The 25,545-nt window shown below is 29.1% G+C and overlaps 5 protein-coding genes across 8 annotated transcripts; 2 read left to right on the top strand and 3 right to left on the bottom strand.

Moving 5' to 3' along the window:
• The first annotated feature begins 974 nt into the window (after positions 1 to 974).
• LOC123298014 (zinc finger MYND domain-containing protein 10) lies at positions 975 to 4,823 on the top strand. Its single transcript, XM_044879917.1, has 9 exons — positions 975 to 1,108; positions 1,164 to 1,386; positions 1,967 to 2,259; positions 2,403 to 2,527; positions 2,594 to 2,745; positions 3,306 to 3,440; positions 3,846 to 3,958; positions 4,558 to 4,698; positions 4,769 to 4,823. Exons 1-9 carry the CDS (start codon positions 1,020 to 1,022, stop codon positions 4,821 to 4,823), a joined length of 1,326 nt encoding a protein of 441 aa, XP_044735852.1. The 5' UTR covers positions 975 to 1,019.
• A 48-nt stretch (positions 4,824 to 4,871) lies between these two features.
• Positions 4,872 to 7,678, bottom strand: LOC123290901 (40S ribosomal protein S12). The gene is made up of 5 exons (XM_044871271.1): positions 7,616 to 7,678; positions 7,438 to 7,478; positions 7,105 to 7,239; positions 5,187 to 5,391; positions 4,872 to 4,984 (listed from the first exon to the last, which is right to left on the bottom strand). The coding sequence occupies exons 2-5, from the start codon at positions 7,452 to 7,454 to the stop codon at positions 4,913 to 4,915; spliced, it is 429 nt and encodes a 142-aa protein (XP_044727206.1). The 5' UTR covers positions 7,455 to 7,478; positions 7,616 to 7,678; the 3' UTR covers positions 4,872 to 4,912.
• Positions 7,679 to 8,711: 1,033 nt separating this feature from the next.
• LOC123290897 (derlin-1) lies at positions 8,712 to 11,325 on the bottom strand. 2 transcript variants are annotated; one of them, XM_044871264.1, is made up of 6 exons: positions 11,246 to 11,325; positions 10,976 to 11,153; positions 10,685 to 10,888; positions 9,494 to 9,642; positions 9,325 to 9,435; positions 8,713 to 8,978 (listed from the first exon to the last, which is right to left on the bottom strand). In XM_044871264.1, exons 2-6 carry the CDS (start codon positions 11,123 to 11,125, stop codon positions 8,834 to 8,836), a joined length of 759 nt encoding a protein of 252 aa, XP_044727199.1. In that variant the 5' UTR covers positions 11,126 to 11,153; positions 11,246 to 11,325; the 3' UTR covers positions 8,713 to 8,833. The 2 variants fall into 2 exon arrangements, with proteins under 2 accessions (XP_044727201.1, XP_044727199.1); XM_044871266.1 differs by lacking the exon at positions 11,246 to 11,325 and having other exon boundaries at positions 8,712 to 8,978; positions 10,976 to 11,150.
• Positions 11,326 to 11,544: 219 nt separating this feature from the next.
• Positions 11,545 to 12,282, top strand: LOC123290900 (NADH dehydrogenase [ubiquinone] 1 beta subcomplex subunit 9). Its single transcript, XM_044871270.1, has 3 exons — positions 11,545 to 11,735; positions 11,811 to 11,953; positions 12,014 to 12,282. Exons 1-3 carry the CDS (start codon positions 11,647 to 11,649, stop codon positions 12,211 to 12,213), a joined length of 432 nt encoding a protein of 143 aa, XP_044727205.1. The 5' UTR covers positions 11,545 to 11,646; the 3' UTR covers positions 12,214 to 12,282.
• A 4,631-nt stretch (positions 12,283 to 16,913) lies between these two features.
• Positions 16,914 to 24,475, bottom strand: LOC123290892 (protein CASC3). Of its 3 annotated transcripts, none has more exons than XM_044871255.1 (6): positions 24,284 to 24,475; positions 23,676 to 24,085; positions 21,288 to 22,192; positions 20,193 to 20,680; positions 18,405 to 18,632; positions 16,919 to 17,988 (listed from the first exon to the last, which is right to left on the bottom strand). In XM_044871255.1, the coding sequence occupies exons 1-6, from the start codon at positions 24,365 to 24,367 to the stop codon at positions 17,485 to 17,487; spliced, it is 2,619 nt and encodes an 872-aa protein (XP_044727190.1). In that variant the 5' UTR covers positions 24,368 to 24,475; the 3' UTR covers positions 16,919 to 17,484. The 3 variants fall into 3 exon arrangements, with proteins under 3 accessions (XP_044727193.1, XP_044727190.1, XP_044727191.1); XM_044871256.1 differs by having other exon boundaries at positions 20,349 to 20,680; XM_044871258.1 differs by lacking the exon at positions 18,405 to 18,632 and having other exon boundaries at positions 16,914 to 17,988; positions 20,349 to 20,680.
• Between the last annotated feature and the right edge of the window lie 1,070 nt (positions 24,476 to 25,545).

The following is a 25,545-nucleotide window of genomic DNA, read 5'->3' as shown; positions in this document are numbered from 1 at the left end:
ACATAAATTCTCAATATTTTACATACTTTATCACAAATAAAAAATAAAAACGTATATTTTTAAATCCAATTTCATAAAAAACAGAAAGTCAATGGTATTATTCATTGGCATTTCTAATACTAGAAAGTCGATGGCAGAATCCTTGGTGTTCTCGTTACAAGTGCAAATACAATTACACCTACCTACAAAAAGCTCATATAAAAACATTTTATTTCGATAGTATGCGAAGGAATTTTAAAGCAGTAGCCTGGTCTCCCTTCTCGGTACGTCCATGACCTGCACATTCAACCGTCAAAGTTTACTTTCTCACTTTTTGGAGAGACGAGAGGGAAATTGTACCGGTTTGTACAGGGTGTACCGGTTTGGAAATTGTACAGGGAAATTTACCTCTCCGAATCCGTTTGCTGAACTCAACTAAAGCCAATCCAACAAATCAATTTTTTCAAATAAAATACACTCAAACTTAAAAATTTTCCCAATGGGAATATTTCATTCTCAATTGAATATATAACAATTTAAGATGCGTAAATTTTTGATTTATCCCCTGTACAATTCCTACTACCATTATTCCTTACTGTATTAAACACAATATTTAAACACAATATTTAGAAAATGGAACAACCTGTACACCCTGTATACAAATTTTGCAGCATGTTTACTTATAAAATGGAATTTTTATTTTCAAAATTTAAAATAATTTAATATAAATATAAGAATTTCTCATACATTTTTATAATAATTAATCTTGTTACTAATTTGGGCAGATATGTAAAAACTTTCATTTCGCCAAACGAAAACTCGGGTCTACATTTACCCTTATTTTTACCTATCCAAAATATTCAACAGGTTTAACATAAACGTACCAGAAAAACTTGTACCCTTGGTAGAACTAGACAACAAATTTTCATTATAAAAACAGACAACATGTTTGATCAATATTTCTTTTTAAATCCAAACGAAAGTTTTCCATCGTAACCGAGTGACAGAAATATTTTTGGTAAAAAAATTTAATTTACACGATGACTGAAAACGTTTTACTCGCAAGCGAAGCCGAATTTTACATAAATAATATCAGTATTGGAACTATAGAAGATATTGGAACTAAAAAGTATAAAAATAATCCTGTAGCTATAATTAATCATTAATTTCAATAATTTTCGTAGATGGATCAATTGGCACCAACGCTTACAAAAACTAAATCAACAAGCTGTTTTAGAGGCTAGTGAATTACGAGAAGAAGCAATTAAGGAATTTTTAGTTTCATACAATAAATTGAGTATTTTGGTACATGAAGCTATTTTAATGAGCGTATGGCGAACTAAAATTTTACCACGACTCTTAAAACTTCAACCTGAACCAGAAAATACATTCTTTCTGTATTCAGCTGTAAGTAGATTTTATGTAATTAAAAGTGTCGCCAGACCATTTCGAACAATAAACTGTAGATGTGATGCCTTTAAGAAACGTTAAGATTCGGTAAAACTACAGTAAACTCGGTATTTTACTTAATTTAAATTTTTACCGAAATAAAAAATTCATAATTTGCAAAATTAATCTAATATATAAGATAGTACAAGTAAAAGGTGAATAATTAGATTCGGTCCCGCGGCTAGAACTTTTATATAGTGGTTTTTGACGCAGTCGCCTAAAGGTTATTTTTATCTGAAACCGCAGTTAAAAAAATTATGAAAAACCGATTTTAAATCATTTTTCAATTTTTATATTTTGCAAAACACAAAAAATTTTGAAATGGCGATCACATATTGGTGCCCACTTTATATTGATGTGGGAATCCAATATTATGAAGCGACACCTCCAAAAAGCTATTCAAGTTTGTCTAATGCCTTTAACTTTTAAGCCCGTTTGCTAAAGCTTTTATTTGTTAAGTACAGTGTATTGGAATAAAGTGTTAAATAATCATTTAATCCTTCTAAAATATTCATACTTATTTGCCGTTTTGTTTCAGTTATATCATGAAGCGACAGCTATATCTTTGCTGGAAATTGTGCTCTATCATGCAGATAGCTGTGAAGTTCTAAATGATGTGGTCTTGGATCTAATCGATTATGTTTATGATGCTATTACATGTGTAATTGCATTAAAATCGAAAATAAAAACGTCGGTAACTGATGGTGAAAATATTACAGATATAGAACAAATTGTCCGTGAAGAATTCCCACGGCAAAGAGACAATTTGGTGTTTGATATTGGAATGCGTTGTATTTCAATAATATTTCATATAATTGTAAATGTAGAGAGGTAAAGTTAAATTAATAAAATTGTGACGTATTTTACTTTGTTCGTTATTAGATCAAAAACTGCTAAATGTATCAAGATATGGTATTTTTAATAGGACCACAGAAAACTATTTAAAAAAACTAAATTAAGTTTCTTATTTACAGATTTCCGCTGTGTGCGACTAATCGTATGTTAACAACGTTAGATGTTCCATTACTATTAGTCCAATTAATTGAAGATAAACCATGGATTAAAGTGAATTCTAAGAACGAAACTCTGCATTATATCGGTAATTATTCTGAAGATTATATTGTTAAGAATACAAATGTTATAATTTTTGTAATTTGAATTTTAGAAGGAAAATGGAAAGTTGTAACGGGTGAAGCTGAAATGAAATTAACTGGACATGAAGCGCATGTATGGTTAGCTTTACGGCAAATTTTGATGAATTCAAATACTCCTAATATTTATGAATACAATGAATATCGAAAAAATCAACTAATACGTGTAAGTCATAAAATGCGTAAGGATATATTTTTTGCTTTGAAAAGTACAAAATAATATATTATTCAATCTTTCAAGAATACAATTCATTTATGTAATACTCCTATATGGTCAGTTGGCATGGGACAAAATGTCCCAACATTACGGAACCAACAATATATATTATTCTCTCTACCCTCCAAGAGACGTTGACCACGACGGGGCCAACAATATATTATTTTCTCTACCCTCCAAAAGACTTTGGCCTTCATGCGCATGCTGGTCAACTTGGCAATTCCCTAAAATAATATTAGCAGATGCACATGAAGGATAAAGAGCACGAGAACTATCTGTCTCACATTGTAGGGACATCTTATAGGAACTGACCGTATAGGAATATTACATATATGGTACAATATATATATTTTGCAACTAGCATTACATTCTTGATTAATATAGTATAACTTTCATCACAGTTAACATTGTTGACAATAAACCTGCGTTAATTTTTCTATTATTTAATGCATTTCTATTATTTCGAAATATATCATAGGCTTTTAAAATAATTTTAATTACTTAATTAGTTACAGAAATACTTAACAGAAGTAGTTTTAGATCAAATACCGCCTTTAATTGATCTAAAACAATGGTTATGCCAATTAAGTGTAAGCGATCCTCCATCACAGAAAAAACCGATTATTATTGAGTTGGTCCCCGAGGTAAATAAATCATTAGTTATCTATTCATGATACACTAAATTGAAGTTTTTTGGGATCAGATAAAATACTCTTTTTGTATTTTTATAACCATTTTTTTTATTCCCTCGAAAAATGAAAAAAAAGCAACATTATTTTTATAATGACAAATTATGTATCGTATATTTCGATTTTTTATCTATAAAAGTTAAAAAAATTATTTCGTTTTAAGTTGATTAGAAAATATACATTTTTAACCATTTTCCGGAGTTGTTGTGTATCAGGCAAAACTAATGAGTTTCGAATTCCTTCGCAAATATAAAGGAGTAATTTTATCTGATACCCACCTTAAGAATTTCATTCTATTGGATTTTTAGTGACATATAAACTTACATGAAATGTAAAATGATAGTCTGTGTATACTTTTAGATAAAACAAAAAATTTTAAGTTCTATATCAAAGAAGTTAAAATCGATGACGATTACACATGCTAAACGATTTTTTACAACTAATAAAGATGAACTTTTGGAAATTGCTAATAGGTAATTTCATTAATATTTAAGATTTTCCTCTCTTTCACAATATCTTCTTCTCATACCAAAATTTAGGTTTGCCACCTTTAAATTTATTAATCTCGTTAAGCCTTACATGGAGGCGGTGAAAGTATTGGGATTTTTTACGAATTGTTTTCGTCGAGTTTTGTCCATAAAATCTCTACGTTACACTGGTCGAAACAAAAAAATTGATTCTTTTTTTGTCACATTGATGCCATGGGGTGATGAATTCGTGTTATTAAAACTTGGAAACCACTATTTTACTTCCCTCTTTCTTTAAAATACTTTTTTAATGCTTTTGATCTTTTTTGCTCTTCGAGAAATCATATATTTATTATAGTTAAAATGCACGTATAATTGTATCAAGTATGGTTATTTTTTACTCATGAATTATTATAATTAGTGCAATATTATTATAAATATTGCACTAAGATTCACATTAAGCACGTCAAAACCTATCAAAAAATACATGCTCCTAGGACAAAGTTTGTCTTGGCTAGTGTTATTATTCTAAATAACAAAATAACTCTACCTTTAGCAAAAGTGGAATTTGCAAAGAAAGTTTTAAATTAAAAAATAATTTTTAGTTTAAATGATGCGTACAATACTGATTTTCTCGAAAAAATGATAGAAAAATCGGAAAATAATCAAGGTCAAATTTGTGCGGGTTGTGGTCGCAATGGTTTAAAAAAATGTTCCAAATGTAAAAATGAATGGTACTGCGGTCGGTAAGTCTTAATGATCCCTGTATATAGTAAGTAATATTCACGAATACTTCATAATATTATTTTTTTTTAGTGAATGTCAAGTAAACCATTGGCCACAGCATAAAGAAAACTGTTTAGCAAATTAAATTTCTGAAAATTGTTAATAATTTAATGAATTGAAAATAAAAGTCTAATTTAAATTTTATAATTTTTTTATTATTTAATAATACAAAATTTACTTGGATGATTTACCAGACTTAAGGTAATCTTTAAGGACATCAAGAGCTTGTGATTCATCTCCATAATCCTATGAACAAAAAGAAAGATAATCGTTAAATTCTTTTTTTTTTTCTAAATTCACAAACTATATTTTTGAGATTTTTTTCAGTAGGCAGATTTTATCAGCATGATTTTTAAATTTGGGTTCTCTCAGAAGAGGGAGCCTGCCTTTAAATCATCACAAAAAAAAATTACCAAAAATTTCAATAGTAAACAAAAAATGAACAAACCTTAATGACAACACATGAACATCCTACAACTTTACGTGCTTTGCCCGTGCTGTCAATTTTACATAGTCCGGCCCATTCTCCTAATTTTTTGTTATTATCAACCTTAATTAATGGAATTTGATGTTCGTTACATAAACCACAAACTAATTTTTTGTACATTGGCTCATCGCAATTTTCAGCAAGAACACATAACATAGCTTGTCTCCTAAAACAATGTAATTATGATATTAGAAAAAATTATATGAAATCACTTCCTACAAGATATAACTAATGAAAATCAAGGGTTGATTTTCAGGGTTGAAGGAAATATTGATGCTTCGAACAAATTTAGATATGGATGTTCATAAAACCACCTAATTAGTTCATTTTCGGATGCGTGCCTGTCCGTGAAAACGATAACTCAAAAACGAAGAGATATCAGACTGAATTTTTTATAAAGTGAGTTTAATTAAAGTATTTCTAACGACATGTGCACGAAAAATTACCAAAGATTTATTAATTACCAACAATTTTTAGGGCTATTGTCCGTCTCTGTTAGCTGCTATAAATTTTCAGTTGTCAATATTTAATGTGTAATAAAATGAATAGCGCGAAAGCTACGTTAGCTAGACGAATTCCCTCAGATTCTAATAAAATAACGCATTTTTCTTAAAATCGAATATTAATTTTTCAAGAATTTTTATTTGGAAAACTAAACGCCTAGAGGCGGGCCCCATGGTCTAAGTGTGTTCCACCCTAGGATAGCCACTCTAACCTGACCTAAACGCCTAAAAGAAAATCACAAGTGCACTTTCTTGTTTAAAATTGATCAAAAAACACGAAAATACTTTTTTATTTTGAAAAAATTCGAAATTTTGTACTTTGCCGTTTAAGTTTACGAAAAAACAATAAACGAAGTTTATTTTTTTACGAATATTTAGTCTAATCAAAAGTTAAGCTGTATAAGCGACAACGTTGTTGAATTTACTATGTGCTGTGACTATGAAATATGATGATACGCAATGGACAATAATGGACAATAGACAGATGGACAATATATGATAGTATTCGTACAGTATTAACAGATTTATTTAAATAATACACTACTAGTTAAAGAACTATAATTTTTTGTCTGAAAGACATCGCATCGCGTTCTTTCATGTTAATAGAAATACCTTAAAAAGTTTTGTTGGAAACATTTTTTCCTAAACATCACTGTTTACCTGAGCAACAAAACTAACAAAAACTTTTACCGATGGATTCCTGTGAAATAAATTTTTTCACCTTAGCTAGACGAGTTGTTTTTGAACTATACAAATGAAAATTCGTTTTCTATGAACCGTAATCGCTCTAAAAAGTGAGTTTGTATTTTTCCATATCAAAGGCTCAAAAATTAACTTGATTGTCGTGAATTTATTTACTTTCTATTTAAGTGATAAGAAATATTCGAATTAAAGAACGATTTCGATTTTAAATATGGGATTTTGTCCCAATGCACAATCTGTTTAAAGAAACGATTTGTTAGTTTTGATACGAAAATAGAAATTAATGAAATATAAAATTTTAATGTTAGAAGACAAAAAAATACTTATTTTAAATATATTTTTATTGTGACATAGCAGGGAAACTAGTAATTGCATATAAAGACAACTACCGGTACTATGAGCATGTCATATTATAATCTTGGCTAAGTAAAAACAGTTCAATAATATTGAAAACATTAATGACCGCAAGCAAATCGTAGCCAATTTTTTAATAGAACGTTTGATAGAGTAATGGCCTTCATTATATTTAACTATCACAATTAAAAGAGATCTGGAGTTCAAATCCCGACTTTTGAGTGTATTTATTATAAAACACGAAATTAGTAATTAAGTGTTGGATTGATGGAGACCATTTCTCTACCTAACGTATAATTTCATATATAATATTAACTTACTTGTCAAGGGCTTTAGCAGCTTCATGTAATCCATGAACAACTCCATCGTGGATCAAAGATGTCTTTAAAACTTCTTGTAAAGCTTGGTTCACATCCATGGAACCTCCAGCAGTAACTGCGGAAGGAACATCATCGCTAAAATAAGTACCTTGTATTTAAAAACTATGATCTTACAAAATCAAATTACAATATTCGACATTATAAAAATTTAATCAGAAGGCAATTTCTCAGCAAATTTTTTTAAAAATTTGGGTTCTCTCAGAAGAGGGAGCCTGCCTTAAAAATCATCATGATAAACACGTTTTAAAATAAATACAAAATAAGGTTACTTACACCTCAACATCCGACATTGTGAATAAATATTTATATTACACCTAAAATATAAATAAAACTAATTACTACATAACAAAATATGTAATTATTAACAAATATTCTAAACAAAATGATAACAGATTGTTTAGAAATATATGGATAAAATGAAATAAATTTTCAAAGAGGAATGAAACATTACCTTCGTAAATGGTGAATGAAAAAGGAAGATTAAAAACAGTAAACACTACAAGTAAATTATTCTACGATACTTATTCCGTTTAAGAATAATCACTACGCGGTCATTTTAAAATTTAACTAACACAATTAAAAATTAATCGATTTTATTTGTTTATTTACTTTTAACCAACACTTTAAATTATTTTTAAATTATTAAATTAATTAAATAATTTAACTTAAATTAATTTTTAAATTCTAAAATCGTAATCAAATTTGTCCTTAATATAAAATTTTCTTAGTAATATACTGGGTGTAACAAAACGAACTAGACACACAAATAGATCACTATTTAAAAATAAATTTAAGGTACAGGGCACTTAGATACTGAGTTCACGATTGTGACACCTTTAACATTGTGTATTATTATCGTGGTAGCCCGTTACACCGATTTTACCACGTTTTTTATATCAACTCACTACGGCGGACGGCCACAATTTTTGACAAATCTCTCGTTTTACCGTGATTATTTTGATCTGTTTATATCGGCTTAGTTACTTCATTTTATATTTTTATTTAAGACTTCATCTACAAAGCTAAATTGTTTTGATTATTAAATTTAAAAAAAACCATTAGAGGATTATTTTTACGGATCATTATTCATACGGTGGGCAAACGTCTCTTTGAGAATTCATATACACATTTTCATACAATTTTGTTATTCCAGTTTTTGTGCCAGAACAACTTTCCTTACTTAACAGTTCTTAATTTCAAAGTGAGGCAGCTTGTTGTGAATTTGTCTTGGGACTCTTGGGTGGGTGAATCCTAACTGACAAGTGAGGGACGACCAATTTTTATATATTACTGTGAAATCTGATGATTTCGAAAAAATGTTTCCAACAGAAATTGTTTGATTTATTCTTTTTTAAAATTTTTCTTTATCCTCGTAGCATTATACTTTTCATTAAAACGTAGCAAAAGATTTAAAAACATAGTGGAAAACGAATTAATTAGAAACCTAAAAACTGTGTTTCATTAACTCACCCTGTTGAAATAATGCTTGGATTAAAAGAACAAATTAATTTTTGTTTATTTCACATTTATTTCGCTGTCTTAAAAATTTATAATTACAATTTATATTATTTTGGTCAGAACATTATTTTATTCTTTCATAAACAAAAAAGAATAATTAAATTAAATATCTATAATGTACATAGAAAAACTTAATAATAAAAACACCTTATTAATTTCCTCCTAACACGTTCCCTCTACCCCAGTTGTGCCCTCTAAATATTCCTCCAGCGGCTGGTTCTCTAGTTGGCTGTGCCCTACTTTGTGGTGGTAATCCAAAACCGTGAACACCTCTTGTTTCTGGGAAATAGCGTTTTCTATAACAAAAAATTATCTATTAATATTATAATTTAGAGAAAACAAATAGCTGCACCGGAATCGGTAACCAAAAAATTACAAAAGAGTTAATTTTTTTAATAAAATATTCTGAACAATATGAGTTACTTAAAAGTTCTCATTTATATAATAATTTTGCCTATATTTTTTAATAAATTTAAATTAACTATTTTTTATAGTGAGAAGTTGGTAGATTGGATACCCATGGCGCTACCTCATTTCTGAGGTAGTTGCCTCACCGCAGATCATATAGGGTCGTCAAAGATACTTTAAATTAACTTCTTCGTAATTTTTTCATTATGGGTGCTGCTAAATCATATTACTTACAAAATATTTGGAGTTGATAGCAAACTTGGACCGCCTAACTCTTGTGGATATTGGAACATTAAGAAGAAGTATAAGTGTCCAATTATAATTCCCATCAATTCCATAACACCTCTGAAATAAATTATCTTATAAAGTTTATTGAAAATAATATTTTCAATCGCTAACTTACCCTCCAGAGACAATTAAGTTGAACAAGAATAAGATCCATGGTAAATACATTGCTTTGAATCGTGTTCCAAACCAGAAATTCACGAGTACTTCTTTATTGAGTTGGCACCAAACATACAATACCGATAAAACCATTGGGTCCATTATATACTGAAAATATTATTTGTAAATGATACATATTAGTCTATTTCAATTTGTTTTTATCTCGGAAGCCAGTTTTTACTTTGAATATAACTATCTATATATCAAATATGGTGACACTACACACATTAAAAAATGTATATTTTTCAATTAGAAAATATATCTGATATATATAGTGTTGCGTTTTTATTGAACGCAAGCATACGTTAAGTTTAGTATAAAGTTTGTAAGGCTAAGAAATATTGATCGTCAGAAACCAATTTTTGAAAGGGTTAATTCCACGAGGCGCTGGATCAAAAAGAAAGCGATGATTATGTTAACGATATATTTTCCGTTTTTGATACCGGAATTTATAAAATATCCGTGCCTATCGATAAATGATAAGTAACAATTGTTAAGTCTAAATTGGAACTACTGAAAACGGGTTCACTTCCTGTTTTAGTTAGTACGAATTATTATCGCCAGTTATCGGAATTTATCTGATTTGAATATTTTTATTGGCCTTTAAAAATGGTATCTGGTAGTCTAAATTGGAAAAATTGAAAACGGGTCCACTCCTTTTGTTATTAGTGCAAATTATTATCGCCAGTTGGCGAGGTTGAAACTCCCAGTTATCAATCATTTCAGACACGGATATCTGTGGATATATAGTTTGAGTCACGGATTGAGAATTTTTTCTCGCGTGGTTTCACCCTGTGATCCGCGGGTTGGTAATGCCTTTAATGAAATCGAATTAGCACCGGTCCGCATAATCCTTAAAGGAATGGATTTCCGTGGCAGTTTGCAATAGCAGAACTCTTTTGAGATTTTTGCAAATCAAAAATTGTCCTCTTTTTATACACCTACATTCCAATTTTAGAAAAAATTAGCAATTTTTGAAGTGATAACTTCGGATGATTGATTCTTAGATTTGGCACAATGAAGAAATCATCCCAACACATTCATTATACTATAACTATTTTCCGAGAAACTATTTAATGGAATTGTTCCAAAATTTAAAGCTCACTTAAGAACTTTCTCAACTATTTGATCTACTTTTTTATATACTTACAATAAATTCTCCAAGAAGTCCCAAAACCACACAACATGCCCAATTAAATAAAAGCATGAAGAAATAGTCAGCTGGTTTTCCTGCATAAACTCCTGTTTCTAATCTCAGTGAATATTGATATAGGAAATAGCAGTTTATCAAAAAATGAAATCCAGTTTGTGGTGTGATGGGATAATAAAATAATCCTGTTGCTAAACGCCATATCTACAACGAGGTAAAAAAACTTAGCGTATTTATTCATATTTTTGGAGTTCCTCTTCGTTATTCTTTATTGAATGAAAATGTACTTACTTGAAATTTTTTTATTGGTTCATATAATAAGACTAGATAATATGGATGTAAAATATGAAAACGTCCCAATAAAGAAAATCCAAGCGTTAACGTTAACCACCATTTCGTAAAAAAGGGTAACGATTTAAACCAATCGGTTAAATCTGCCATTGTTGTAAAAACTTAAATTATGCTTTACCTTAAATGGGAAAACAATATTTTTATAAATTAAAATAATAGCAAACAAGTTGTTTCGCAATATTACGAATATAATTAGTACTTTTTCGATACCTTAAATACATTTAGATGGGATAAATCCTTTTAAATTGAGGGCATACGTGGAATTCAATGTTTGGATAAGTATTAAATGTCAAAATTTTGTATCATCATTTCAAAAACTTAAAATATAATTTACGATATATGTCCCTAAAAATATGCTAATTGATGGAAATAAAATCGTAACAAATTTAAACTTGGTTTTAAAATATTAAAGTAATTTAATTTTAAGTATTTACATTTATTAAAACTAATTAAATTCAAAGTTTTTGGCTACAAAATGAATTTTCGAATTTGTCTAGGGGATTTTATTTCTAAAGAAAACAGCTGATAAGTTAGTCGAATATTTCAGATTGATGAGGAGAAATCAAAAACTGAATGAAAAATAAGTCTATTTTCTTTTAAAATATAGAAGAATGGCTGTTTCAACACCAAGTCATGCACGTCAAGTTTGTACTTTGTACAAACGAGCTTTACGTAATTTAGAATGCTGGTATGATCGCAGGTTTGTGTATATTACATAATTTGACCCAAGGATAATATTTTGGAAGCAATGTCTAATAATACTTTCTTATTGCAGAGAAGGATACCGCTTTCAAGCTGTACTTCTACGAGACCGATTCGATAAAAATAAAAGTGAAAAGGATTTGGTAAAAGCTACACAACTTCTTAAAGAGGGCGAAGCTGAGCTTTTTAAATATATTCATTATCAACCCCGACAATGTATGTAAATATTATATCATTTGATTAATCTTTTTATTTAATTATGTAACGGGTTTTCAGTTCCTGAATCACCAGGAGGTGTTGCATACAAACGTCAAGTCATTCCCCCCGATTGGGTATTGGATTATTGGCATCCAATGGAAAAGGCTCAGTATCCTGATTATTTTGCTCGCCGAGAACAACGTAAAAAGGAATACTTAACCTGGTGGGAAAAACAGTATGGTCCACCTAGTGAGGCAGATTTAAAAGGAGGACATTGATCCTCTTTCGTTAAATCTTAAATGTTAGTTGAAATTGTGTTAAAATAATTACTGTAATATTTTGCAAATAAAATAAATATTCAAAATTAATAATTCAACAACATACGTTTCGCAACCTAGCCTTGAAGTGCAGAAAACAACGTACATACTTTCTCTTCAAATTTAAGCATTGTAAATTCAGCAGTAACAAAACGTAACAAAAATAGAAGAAAAATTCTTCAAAATACAAGTCATCTCATAAAAACAAGGTTTGTTATTTTGACGTGAAATAGTCACAAACACATTAAAGGCTACTGTGTTTTGTGGTGTATTTGTCAGAATTAATTCACAATATTTAATACACACGCCATTTGTTTTATATACAAACTAGAGTGTTACCCACCCGCTTTGTTGGGTTTAAAAGTAAAGATTGATAAAGATTGCTCTTGCTTATCCCCTTTCTATAACACTCGAAATAATGGTAAGGATTGTTTTACACAGGTAAAATATATTTATGGTTTTCTATTTTTTTTAAATGTATAATAGTCGTTATTATTCATTGAGTATATCAGAAAAGATGGCCGTGAAATATTTTATATTGACTATTTTTATAGAAATCTATAATTTATGGTAATGTCAAATGACTAATTTTACAGAAATCTCAAAGTCAAATTAAATTAATTTTTTTTTTAAATTAATATATCTTTATAAATTATATCTCATGTGTTATTCTGAAGTATGAGCGATATTGCTGTATAGTTTCATTAAAAACCATTCGCTAGTTTAAGCGTGAAAGCGTAACAAACAAATATGCTTACTTTCGCATTTATAATATATAGAGATAGAAATAGAGATTTCTGATGGATATATGGTTTTTTTTTAAATTATTAAATGTTATTGATTCAATTAGTGTGATACTCTTTATATGTAATCCTATGTGAGTGTGTAACTTCTGAGCGACTTAATCGATCAAATTCAAACAATATTTTATTTTTGTCGAGAGGAAAGCAAGCGAATGGAACAAGCTTTAAGATCCGAAGGTCTCTGCCGCACCCCCTTTTTATATATATAGGATTATGAAATATATCATAAAATTTTAAGTTCAGTCTCAAGTTTGTAACGCTTAGAAATATTGATGCTACAAAAAAATTTTGATTTAGATGTTCATAAATTCATCTTATTTAGTCCATTTCCGTTTGTCCCGGAGCATGGTAATTCAAAAACAAAAAGAGTTATTAAGTTGAAATTTTTACGTGTTCAGGAACTAAAAAGTGGCTTTGAGTTCGCAAATGAGTAATAGAGCCCAATTAGATAATAGGCTCGCAGGATCTATTTTTTGGAAAATAACAGATAGAACAAAAATTTAAATAAACTGTTCTAAAAATGAAAATTTTTTGTTTGAAATATTTTTCCGTTAATGTATTTTCCTTTTCTCGTCTCCAAAATAGGGAAAAACTATTTTCTATTTTCTCAAAAGCTATAAAAGATAGAGTTGAAAATTTGTAGGTGTAGCTTCAAATATTTAGTCTAATGATTCTAATTTCATACTAAACCCATCGAACAATACTATGAGGGTCAGAGATCAATTTTCAAGAAAAATTTTTTTTTGTAAACAAATTTGTTCAAGGTATGTAAATTCCAAAAACAAACAAAAATTCCTAGCAAAATTTTTGATTGAACACTGTCTATATAGAGTATTCCACAATTAACTCAGTCAATTGTTTATTTTCACTTGTTTGACTTGCTTTTAAAGTGTTACATGATACTTAAATATTAATATCATGAGGGAAGGTCTGATGCCGAAGACTGAACTCAGGTAATCGCGACTATGCTGACCATTAGAATTACTTGATATTAAATCATTTAAGGGAAATAATTATAAGATAATAAGGTGAGAATTCTAAATATTTTTAATTTTCGAGGAGAACTTAGGAAAAAATTTACTTGTAAAATTAATTTCGGTGTCAATATATAATTTTTATTAAACATAAAAGTTTTTCGTTTTTCTTTTAATACAAAATAGCAACTTTTTTTGTAAGCAATTCTAATCAGTTACATCGTTATTGAAAACACAAACAATAAAAAAAGAAAATTAAATAAAAATAATGAGAAAACAATAATAAAAATAAAACAATCAAATATTTTTCAATGATCCAAATTTAGGTCTAGGAGCAAGCACAATATTTGACAGTCATTTCAAAACGGCTGTAAAATTTGAGAGACCATTACCAAAGTTGAGTCAAACAACTTTTTAAAATATAAAAAAATTGCATAGCTAGGGAGTAGGAACTTCTCTTTCAGGGGGGCTGGAATATTTTTAAATGTGTTGCAAGATAAATTGAAAATAAATGGACGAATCATATTGTCTGAATCTCAACAAAGGCAAAGTGTTTGTGGCCCGACATCTTGAAAATTATTATTTTTCTAAGCTTCTTATGAGAGACGTTTCTGGCTATAAACATTTTTGTTATAGAAAAACTTGTTAAACACGATCTTGACAACAGTCTCACAAATTTCCAATCGTTCTGAAATGTTTGTCGAATACTACGTCTGGCCCTAGACATTTGGGTGATGTAAATCTAAAATTATCTAAATCAAAATAGTATACATTACATAATTTGTTGAAAATTTCAAAGAAATGATTAAGAATAAGCACAGTGCTATTTTAAGTCTTATTTTTTAAAGCAATAAATAGGCCCCCTTTTCTTAATTTCATTTCCCAAATAAAAACCGTATTACTCAAAATTGTCGAAATAATAAATAAATAATAATAAAAAAAAAAATAATTAAATCAAATATACTAATTTGTTTTATTCTCTTAATAAAAAAATTTCTCAATTATTTAGAGAAACAATTTCTTGAATAAAAAATAAAGCGTAAATTTCAATTAAAACATTTAACTGCATAAAAAATCGTTTAAATTTTCATTTTAAATTTACGTTCAATGTCAAAAAATAAATTTAACAATGAATAAATTAGTCCAATAAACTTGAAGTTACCTGCTGTAAAAGCAAGAAAAGCCTTCAGCTGTTTTTTCAAGTTATTATCCAGTCACAAATTCTAACAATCATAATTTTGTTTAACATTAAACAACACTTCTGTAATACAAAATTATAGAAAAAGAATTACAAAAAAATATTACCCGTTTTTTTCCATTGACTAAACCCGGGTAAATTACGTGTTAAATTTTTTTCGCACGCGGTTATTACATTATTACATTTTAAATAACGATTCATTTTTGTTTCGGACAGAATGTCTAAGAGTCAATGTGATAAATTGAATATTTTCTTTAACATATCCATTGCTGTCTATTTTTTATTTGTACCATTGTGAGAAGCTTGTAACAAGCATTGTTTTTCAAACTCGTACGAAAAGTGTGGCGTTTAAATACTAATAGTTAATGAAGATTAAATAACAGATCGGTTTTTCTTAGCTAAAAATATTTTTTTGTATATAAATATCCACAAATCGAATTGTTTAATCTAAAGATATTAAAGTTGAGTAGATTTTTGTTTTATAAAGGGCGAAAAAAATAGATTTTATAATTTTTGTTAATGTTCTTGTACACAAGACATGATTCAGATGATGAAAGCTAAAAAGCATTTCGTAACAATAATCATCGGACTTGGTAATCTTCAAGTTCAATTTTTTTTAATAAATTCATTACTAAATTAGTGATTTATCTAAGTTTAATGAGAAGAATATTGTTTAATATATTTCTATGTTTTAATTAGTAGTATAAACAATTAATTTTATTAATCCATAATTAACATATTTTAATTATATTTATATATATAATTTTGTTTTGAATAAATAAATTGGTTTTTCATCTAAATATACATACAATTGTATAATATTCAGTGTACACTATGTATAACATATCTATATAGTGAACACGCTTTATACTCTCTACTGGATAATACATCAAAACTCAAACTTTTTTTATACAAAAATTATAGATATTTTTATGAGATTTTTCGACAAAAGCTATGGAAAGGTTGTATTAGTAGCGTTTACGTTGCAATTGATGCTCATGAGGATAGTTCTCTTTAACTCAATGTATTGATAAAATTTCTTTGCTTTTTTTGTGATATCCCTGTGACTACAGACTTAATTATAAAAAACAATAAATTAAAATGCTTGAAATATTTTGCACTATTCTTGCGCTATTCAAGGAACTGGCGTAAGTATATTTTTATAGCCGAAAACCATACCTTCATAAATTGAATATCTACGACATAAAAATCAACCATAAAAGTAATAATACAAGCATATACAGTAGAATCTCGATAAGTTAAAGTCCAAGGGAAACACAAAATATTTTAAGTTATAGAGGTTTTAAGTTATCAAGAGTCTATGTTAGGTAAAGGTTAATATAGATGTATGTATATGTTTCTATGTACGCTAGTTAATATAGAGGTATGTACATGTTTCTATGTAGTTACTGAGGGCCTATACAGAGATTATTTATTTAAGTTATAGAGGTTGCGTATTTTAAGTTATAGAGGTTTTGGGCTCTGATGGGAAGGGAACATAGTATTTTTTGAAGTAACAGAGGTTTTTATGTTACCGAGGTTTAAGTTATCGAGATTCTACTGTAATATCATAAGAAAGGTCAAAGCTCTAATTCTGTAACAGTGATGACGAATCTATGGCCCCGCAAAGTTTCAAATAAACTTTGTTAGCATTTTTATAATATGAAATCTTGAAATTTAAAATTTTACTCTACTTCTTTGTTATTTTTAAATAAAATTATTAATTTTCGAACCAACACTAATAGATACAAACTGATTGTAAAGTGTCGATTCTAAGTTATGAATTGACAAAATTTTCCGTGATTAAATAAATTCAGAGCATAAAATGCATTCGCTAATCGATCTATAAGTTTATCAGAAGTTAAGTTTAAATCGAGTATCCCATAAAAATTTCTTTTAAATAATTTTTGGTATGAGTTATTGTACTTATCCGTTTGATTTTTGACAAACGATTCCCAGTATATATTTGTTGGAACTCCTTATGAAGACAAAAATAAAAATATATTATCTTCAATTTTTTTTTATATAAACAATTATATAACATCTATGAAATAAAATTAGTAGCGTAATCAGAGTATTAAAAGATTCTTCTAGAATCAAAATACATGCTTGCGTCATTTCAAAGTTTACTATTTCATCATCTTCATCCATAATATAAACTAAAGGAGCTCTCATTGTAATCCACACTGTCTCAATTTGTTACGCTTACAAGAGAAAACGCTACTAAATCAAAACAATTTCCCATTAATTTTCTCCTTTAATTTGAACTATCAGTTCCATTCTGAGCAACATTCTCAGTAGTTTCTACAACATCTGAATACATTTCAGATTTCTTATTCGAATCTAAATTTCTAACAGCATCATCAGTCGTTTCAGTATGTTCTGATTGTGGTGTCACACTCTCAACAGCATCGGATGTAGCTGGTGATGGTTGTTGATCAGTATTACTATCTAATGTATTATTTTCATTAGACATTTTTCTACCTCGTCCACGAGATATAAAATTGTTGTCGCTTTCACTTGGTGATATACGACCACGTCCACGTGGCGGTGTTACACTACCCGTATTATTATTTTCTGTTGGTGAGCTACGTCCACGACCTCGTGAAGATGTTCCTGAATTGGCACGCTCAGGTGGTGCAAGTATTGGTATTGCAGCTTTGGGACGTTTTAATGGTGCTTTTGGTGCAGCCGGTTGATTGTGTGGTGAATAATATGTGATACCACTTTGAGTTTGATATAATTCTTGAGGTGGCTGAGCCTAAATCAACAGAAACATATTAAGTTTATTCAGTAATATTTCTTTTATGATTTAAATCCGGTAAAGTTATCAAGTTTAAATAAATGAAAAACTTCCGAAAAAATATAGGAAATCGGATCAGACGGTCCATGATGTAACGGCTACCTAAGCGCGGGATATTTTCTATAATAAAACTGTCAGTCTACATTTAAAGTAAGTCTGTGTGAAATTTATTTTTCCTAAACTCGCTGTTTCTTTGTAAAGCAGTGTATCAGACACATCGAATTAATTAATTTCCAATAATATATTTTAGTTGAATGTTTATGCAATGCCAATTATGAAATTATGAATAATTAAATCATGACCAAATTTTTTGAATTTCAAACTTTTACTTAAACATGCAAATTATTTTATTAATAAAAAAACAAAATGAATACCGGTGGTGCAGTGTACGCTGGTTGATATGGGGGATATGGAGCCGGAGTGTACTGAGGAGGTTGAGCTCCTGGTGGTGCTTGCCCGTAAACAGAATTAATAACTCCATTCGGTTGTGATGGTATATAAGCCGTTGTACCAGCATTTACTGCTTGCTGTATATTATACACACCACTTGCGTTTCCTGCATTTGGTACCTGATATTGTGGGGCACCATATTGTGGATGAGTCTAAAAATTACACAAACAATATTCACAAAAAATAATCGGCACACACACAAAATATAAAGATTAATATTTGTTAATTACACAATACAATTATTTTGTCATGCAATTTGTCAGGAACGTAACAGAATTTAAATTTGTTTCTCAACATATAAGTGTATATATATGTGGTTTTGTATACGTGGGAAGAATTTTTTTCTAAAATTTGTAATAAATGAATTAGAAGTAATAATTTTATTTTCACTGAAAATAAAAAGTTGTACACAAACTTATCTTTATTATTATCCACGTTTATGAACATTATACAATGTGTTCATTTCCAAAGTATCTACCCTTAATAACTCTTGACTTGATTATAATTTCGAGTGAAAAATCGTCGATTTAGATATCGAGAGGGAAGTTCAAAAATGGTACCTAGAAAATTTAAGGTTTTTCATCCCTCCACCCCCCAGTTTCCCTAACTTTGAATTTTCCAATGGCACCCACTACCTTGTGATACGATATTTCAGGACGTTAAAAGTGAGATCGGATTCGTAAATGACCAGCCTCCATCATAACTCGAGAAGGGTTCAACCAATTCGATTGAAATTTATAAGGTAGATTCAGTACATGTAAACGCATGAAAATTTAAATCTTTAATAAATTTAAAATCATGATATTTTTTTCAACAATCTTCCAAAATCTAATTTTTAATACTTGCAGCTGATTCTAATTCATTCGTTGCATTTTTGCGTTAGCGACCATTTTTGGAGACGGGTGTCTTCGGAGTGGTACAACTTCCGTTCTAATATAGATGATTATTTGAAATTTGTTTTACATAATCTTAAAATAATAATTAATAAATGATAAAATTTTCAAAGTTCTATTTTTTCATTGTTCGTCAAAAGCAATTTGAAAAAATTCTTAAAAATGGGCCATCACACAGCGGGATCTCCTTTACGTAGGAAACTATGATCTTTTCAATAAATTTAGAAAAAAATAGTAGTTAAATGTGACCCTCAACACTACCATACTACCTTAAGTGTTTTTCGTAAGATTAAAAAAAATTTGAAATATTGTATTACCACAGTCTATAGTATTACTTCATAAATACTTCCAATAAAAATTATTTTAAGCGCGATGTTAATTAGAGGGGGCATATTTAAAGAAATAAATTTTATAATAATTTTATATTATCGCATCTTTTGGATACAATCGCCCTTCGTTTTGTGGGCTTATCAATGAACAGGTTTTTATGTTATAATGTATCTTTAACATCGAAACCTAAAGTTGATAACTTGTAATACTTTTCACGACAAAAAATGCAAAAATTTGTCTCAGATTTAAACACCAAATTTTGGGATCATACATTGTTTTAAGTATATTCTACAATAGTTGAATACAAATAATGGAAAGGGGTGTGCAAATCCCCTATTGTAACATTCACTTGTTTTGTCTTAAATATAGTTACGCTTCTGATTAGGTTACTCATTTTGTAAAAAACAAAAAACATCAAAAAACAAACAAAAAATGAATTTGTTAGTAGAAGAAAAGACAAAACATATCATATGATTGATGATGACAAACCTGCGCTGTTAATATTTGTTGTGACTGCGCATTCAGCATAGCTTGAGTTTGCGGAGACAAACCTTGCGCTTGTGTTAGTATGGGCTGATGCGGAGCAGGTTGCGGTAATGCATGAGTAATTATTGGCTGTGCATTCAACATTTGTTGATGACTCACTTGTGTATGCGCAGCAGCAGCCATTATAGCTGACTGTGCATTTAATATTTGATGATGTGGTGGGGGTGCTGGTGGGGCACCACCAACCGATTGTGGTTGTCCAGAAACACCTGCTGTATTGATATGAGCGGCACGAACTTGTGCATTTGTATGTGGTATCGGGATTCCCATAACAGATGCGGTTGATGGATTTGGTGATGATTGACTGATTATTTGCTGTGGTGGTATTTGATTCATCATTAGCGAAGATTGTGGTGGATTCGGTGACATTTGCATCTGTTGATGGATTGGATGTGTTGTATCAGTTTGTTGTGGGGTACCGGCTGTAAATTCTAAAACAGATTATTAAAAAAAAAAAGATTTTAAAATGGATCTCCACTTTAATTCTTATTATTCTTTAATCCCTGTTTCTCTTGATTCAGATTCTGATTTTCATGAGTATATTAAAACTTTCTATGGTCATAAATTCTTAAAATCATGAATCTTGAAAATAAAGGGGAGGTGTAGCAAAAGATTAAACACAGACAATGCACAAAGATAATATAAATATATAGTTGGAGATACAATGTCAATCCGGTCTTCGTTATTGGTATAATAGGCTATCCTTTCCCCTGCATTTAAGATTCTCCTCACCGAAATTTGTGATTCTCGTAGTATGTTCTTCGTAATTAAGGTTAAAATTCACTAGAATGTTTTTTAAGGCTACTATGGGAGATTGCTAACACCTCCACTCATTAGCAGAAGTTTGCTTTGTTTTGCGAGAACTCTAAGCAATAATCATGTATGGAGAATTATTGGAATTTAAGCAGTTATTTTTAGTAACTAACAGAGAGTATGACGCTAAATGTTCAGGAAATGCACAGTTGTTTCGGCCACAAGTCATGGTACTAGAGACCTGGTTGTAAAATTCTTTCTAAGTATCCTTTACTAATTTATTACCTGGTGTATAATAGCCAGTTGAATTAATCTGATGAGTTTGTGGAAAAGTTTGTGGTGTTGTTTCTGGTAAAGATCGTTGTCGCAATGAACTGTAACGTTTCGGTCCCATCCGCTGTTGTTCATTTTGAGTATGCTGTTGAAGTTGTTGCTGCTGTGCTTGTTGTTGTTGCAAACGTGGTGGAACACTAGCTTGTCTAATCAAATTATTTTGCTGTGGGTGTGTAATATTGTTACCACTATTTTCAATTACTTGTTGATCGACACTTAAATTATTCATATCTCTAGTAATCTCATAAGTATCATTTTTGATAATATTTTCGGTCATGGTTGAAGTAGTTTGTTTACTTCGATTCGAATTACTATAACTTTGTGAAGTAATTGGAGCAATTTTAGTTTGAATTTGATCTTCTTGTCGATATTTATTTGGTTTCGATTGTGGTGTTTGATTTATATTACGACCAGGACTGCTTTTTGGATTCTTTGTTACTTGCTGAGATTTTGATGAGACTTCTTTAACATGTACCACTTCATCGTTTCTACTATTTCTAGAAACTTTTGGAGTTTTATTTGACCTTTCTTTGGGTTGTGGTGGTGGTATATTATTTTCAATCGGAATTGCTTTTTTATCATCGAAATTCTTTTGTTTTTTCCAGCTTTTATTTGATCGAACACCACGCTCTTTTTTATTGGAACTAGCATCTCCACTGTTATCATTATTCTTATAATCTGAATGATTACGATGTTTAATTGGACTAACACTGCGAGATTTTCTTTCTGTTGGATTTAATGGTGGAAAATCTTCAGCAGTTGGTGGATTTTTCGGATTTTTACGTGTACGTAACTGTGTTGAACGGTTATATGCTTCTTCATCTTCCCAGTTTCGTGTGTATTTATTTGGGCCACGACTGTAACATAAAGTAACTTTTTTTAAGATTGTTTTAAAAAATAATATTTAGTTAGTTTCGAAGAATCTTTTCATTCTCTAAGAGAGTGGAAACAACTATTGAATTTCAAAATTAAATATTAACTCGAATATTAAGAGTTGATAATAGGGATTATGCATATCATATGAAAAAGATCTCTCATATCAAGGATATTCATTCTCTCAAGAGCCAAAATGAAAACTACCCTTAAAACAAAATAATACATTATTAAAGAGAATTGAAAAAAATACACTTGGATTCATGCCAAACACCTTAGACAATTCGTCCACACAAGCTCTACGCACTGAGTGTAATATTTGTTAACTCATCGAATTTTTATTTCTATCTATATATGTCAAATTTAACTTATTTATTTATTATTTATGTTTGGTTTACTAAATAAAAAAAATTTGTAATGTCAACTTTACCCATAAGGTAACCGGATAATTTTCATGTGAAATTATAGCTTTCACCTTTTCAAGAAATAATAGGTTGCCAGATCAACTCGGTGGATAAAGTATGATTAAAATCAATCTTATGGGTAAAGTTTGTATCCCAATATGGCATTACAAATTTCATCCCTCCTCCCACAGTCTAGTAGGGTTGCCATAGCCCATTCTTTTTATGGGATTACTACAACTTTTTTAGTTTAATTCAACTTATCGTTTCCATGGTAACGATACACTGCTTTATTAATATAATTATATTTTATATGGATGCATATATATACTTTTATCCCCTATTTCAACTCCTTAAAGCTTTAAAAAGTAGCCTATGTCCTTTTTCAGGCTCTAGAATATCTCTATACCAAGTTTCATTTAAATCGGTTGAGTAGTTTTTGACAGGCAGACAGAGTTATTTTCGCATTTATATTAGTAAGGAAGTAAGGATAAGGATAATACCAGACATTTTGAAAGCAAAGTGTTAATTTTGCTTTGTCAGTGATATCAGTGCTTTATTTAGACAAATATTGCAAGCTTTCGAGTACTTTTATTTTATACACAAAATAGTGTAAAATATTTTACATTTTATTTTATATTTCCCTGAATTGGGATGCAAATAACTCCCTACTCTAGACATTTCTTGTTAATTTATTTGAACTATTCAAAAGTTCTTGAATTTAAAATTACCCTACAATTAGTTCGAAATGAAATCACCACATAATTAACTAAATTGGTATGAACAGCAAATAAATTCAAATTTAAAAATCAATAGGAACAATTTTTTTAAGGTTAAGTAGGTTAATATAAATTTTTATTATAGTAATTTTTTTGAAAAGGCTTGTTATAAAAAATTGTAGCCATTTAAAAGAAGAAAAATAGTTCAAATTAGATATTAAAATATCTGAGAAATGATCAGCTTTAAAACACTTTTCCGAATAAATTCTTAAAAAAACCAAATGTTTATTTTGAAAAAAATGGAAATTTTTTAATTAAAATCATTTGCACTTTTTTATAGTACTTACCCGTATCGTCGTCTCCTTCTAGCTCTTGGAGGGCCATCTTCATTACGAATATCGTATCCGTAAGCATTAATCAATTCCTGTTTAGTTTTTGGTTGTTGTTCCTTTTCAATATATAAATCATGACCCCATTTTTCACCATCTTTCTCCTCCCAAACCTTCTTTCGCGAACGTGGAGTATCTTTTTCAACTTTTGCATTACCTTCAGTCGTATCAGAATTTTCATTTTCTGAATTCTCATCATCTTCTAACGTTCGATCGTCATGTTCGTAAAAATTTCCACGTTTTGGAATATATTGAGGATTCCTACGATCCTCATCATCATCAATTTTTTTATTTACAGTTAAATCTTGTTCTTGTCCATCGCCACGAAGTCGTTCGCCAACTATACTACCTTCAGGGCTACAATCTTCCTAAAATTTACATATGAAACGCAATTAAACGAAATATTGTTTTACTCTGATTCCAACTAAAGATTCTCATTTAAATTTTAAATAAGATAATTTTAAAATAGAATTAAGAATGTGAGTTCATTGGACCTCGAATATGCGGTCTTATGAGATTATTTAAGAAAAAAAAAAGTAAAGATAAAATAAAATAATGATAAATACCTTTTCAGAATCTGTAATTGATTCAGAATCTAATATCTCGCCTTCATCTAGATTTTTTATAGGTAAACTAACATTCGCAGACATTTCTAAAAATCCAATAACATTCGTCCAATAGACGTAATATATGCACGTACTCTTTTAATAAAAATAATAAAAACACAGACAAGTGCGGTGAATGTCTCTAATATCTTACAGAATTGCCAACTAAAGTAAAGTTCACACGTTTACTATATTCGATATTGAAGTTTGATTGAAGGTATTTTTCAGGTGTAATTTTATTAGATATTATTCATCTTCATATTTATTTACATTAAATATTTGTACACGTTCATGAACATAATAGTATTAGATAAATAATGCGCATGCTTATTAATATATTTATAATTATTTGTTTATTATTTATCATGTGATAATGATATGACCGTGCTGATGTCATTAAAAATTTAATTTTTATCATGATTAATCATAATTAATGTTTTTGTTACGAAATGTATTCTAAATCTTGATTACAGAATAAAATTTAGTTAAATTGAAATACGACATAAGGAAATGAGCTACAGATTATAGTTTATTACATAAAAAGATAGGCAACCACAGATTATAATTTATTTAATAAATAGATAGGCAACTCTACTGTACATGCAATGTTGTCCAAAAAGCCCCCTGAAGTAAGGCACTTACAGTGTACTATTTAAAAAAAAATGGCGGGAATTAGGTACTTTTTGAATTATTTCTATTCAGTTTATCTTCTTTTTTTTTTTTTTTAAATTTTTTTTGTATTTATTTGTCTTCCTATAAATAAAATAAATAGAATTTTTTTAAATAAAATAACAAATATTAATAAAAAAATAATTTATTGCAATATTTGAAACAAAATAGCATTTATTTTAATATGAACATTATTAATAACAATTAATTATTAGTTTGATGTAAGTTAAATGCAATGTTAAACCATTTTATTTCGTTATTAGTCAATTATAATCACAAATAAACACTACCTAAATGTAATAAATACGATTAACAAGACCTAAGCGCTAAAATAAAACCAGTAAATACCATAAAAAAATCGGACAATAATAAAAACACACGGAAATTAGGTATTTTTTGAATTATTTCTATTCAGTTAATCACTTTTTTAATTTTTTTCGTACTTATTTGTCTTCTAATTAAATAAAGTGAGGTTTTTAAATAAAATAACAAGTAAAATAATATAAAATAATAATTTATTGCAATATTTGAAACAAAATAGATACAATGTCTAA

Source organism: Chrysoperla carnea, chromosome 1, assembly GCF_905475395.1.
Source record: "Chrysoperla carnea chromosome 1, inChrCarn1.1, whole genome shotgun sequence".
In the NCBI taxonomy this organism is placed as follows: domain Eukaryota; kingdom Metazoa; phylum Arthropoda; class Insecta; order Neuroptera; family Chrysopidae; genus Chrysoperla; species Chrysoperla carnea.
Note: the sequence above shows the minus strand (reverse complement) of the source record. Positions and strands in the feature narration are given on the sequence as shown.

Coding starts and splice junctions, on each gene's coding strand:
- LOC123298014 (XM_044879917.1), top strand. CDS start 1,020: ATGACTGAAAACGTTTTACTCGCAAGCGAAGCCGAATTTTACATAAAT. Junction 2,528..2,593: donor CGAAACTCTGCATTATATCG/GTAATTATTCTG, acceptor TTTGAATTTTAG/AAGGAAAATGGAAAGTTGTA. Junction 4,699..4,768: donor AATGAATGGTACTGCGGTCG/GTAAGTCTTAAT, acceptor ATTTTTTTTTAG/TGAATGTCAAGTAAACCATT.
- LOC123290901 (XM_044871271.1), bottom strand. Junction 5,392..7,104: donor GCTGCTAAAGCCCTTGACAA/GTAAGTTAATAT, acceptor ACATTGTTTTAG/GAGACAAGCTATGTTATGTG. Junction 4,985..5,186: donor GTTCATGTGTTGTCATTAAG/GTTTGTTCATTT, acceptor TTTTGTTCATAG/GATTATGGAGATGAATCACA.
- LOC123290897 (XM_044871264.1), bottom strand. CDS start 11,125: ATGGCAGATTTAACCGATTGGTTTAAATCGTTACCCTTTTTTACGAAA. Junction 10,889..10,975: donor AACCAATAAAAAAATTTCAA/GTAAGTACATTT, acceptor ACCTCGTTGTAG/ATATGGCGTTTAGCAACAGG. Junction 8,979..9,324: donor CTATCAACTCCAAATATTTT/GTAAGTAATATG, acceptor TTTTTGTTATAG/AAAACGCTATTTCCCAGAAA.
- LOC123290900 (XM_044871270.1), top strand. CDS start 11,647: ATGGCTGTTTCAACACCAAGTCATGCACGTCAAGTTTGTACTTTGTAC. Junction 11,736..11,810: donor GAATGCTGGTATGATCGCAG/GTTTGTGTATAT, acceptor TTCTTATTGCAG/AGAAGGATACCGCTTTCAAG. Junction 11,954..12,013: donor TCATTATCAACCCCGACAAT/GTATGTAAATAT, acceptor ACGGGTTTTCAG/TTCCTGAATCACCAGGAGGT.
- LOC123290892 (XM_044871255.1), bottom strand. CDS start 24,367: ATGTCTGCGAATGTTAGTTTACCTATAAAAAATCTAGATGAAGGCGAG. Junction 24,086..24,283: donor CAATTACAGATTCTGAAAAG/GTATTTATCATT, acceptor TGTAAATTTTAG/GAAGATTGTAGCCCTGAAGG. Junction 17,989..18,404: donor CAGCGTACACTGCACCACCG/GTATTCATTTTG, acceptor CTGTTGATTTAG/GCTCAGCCACCTCAAGAATT.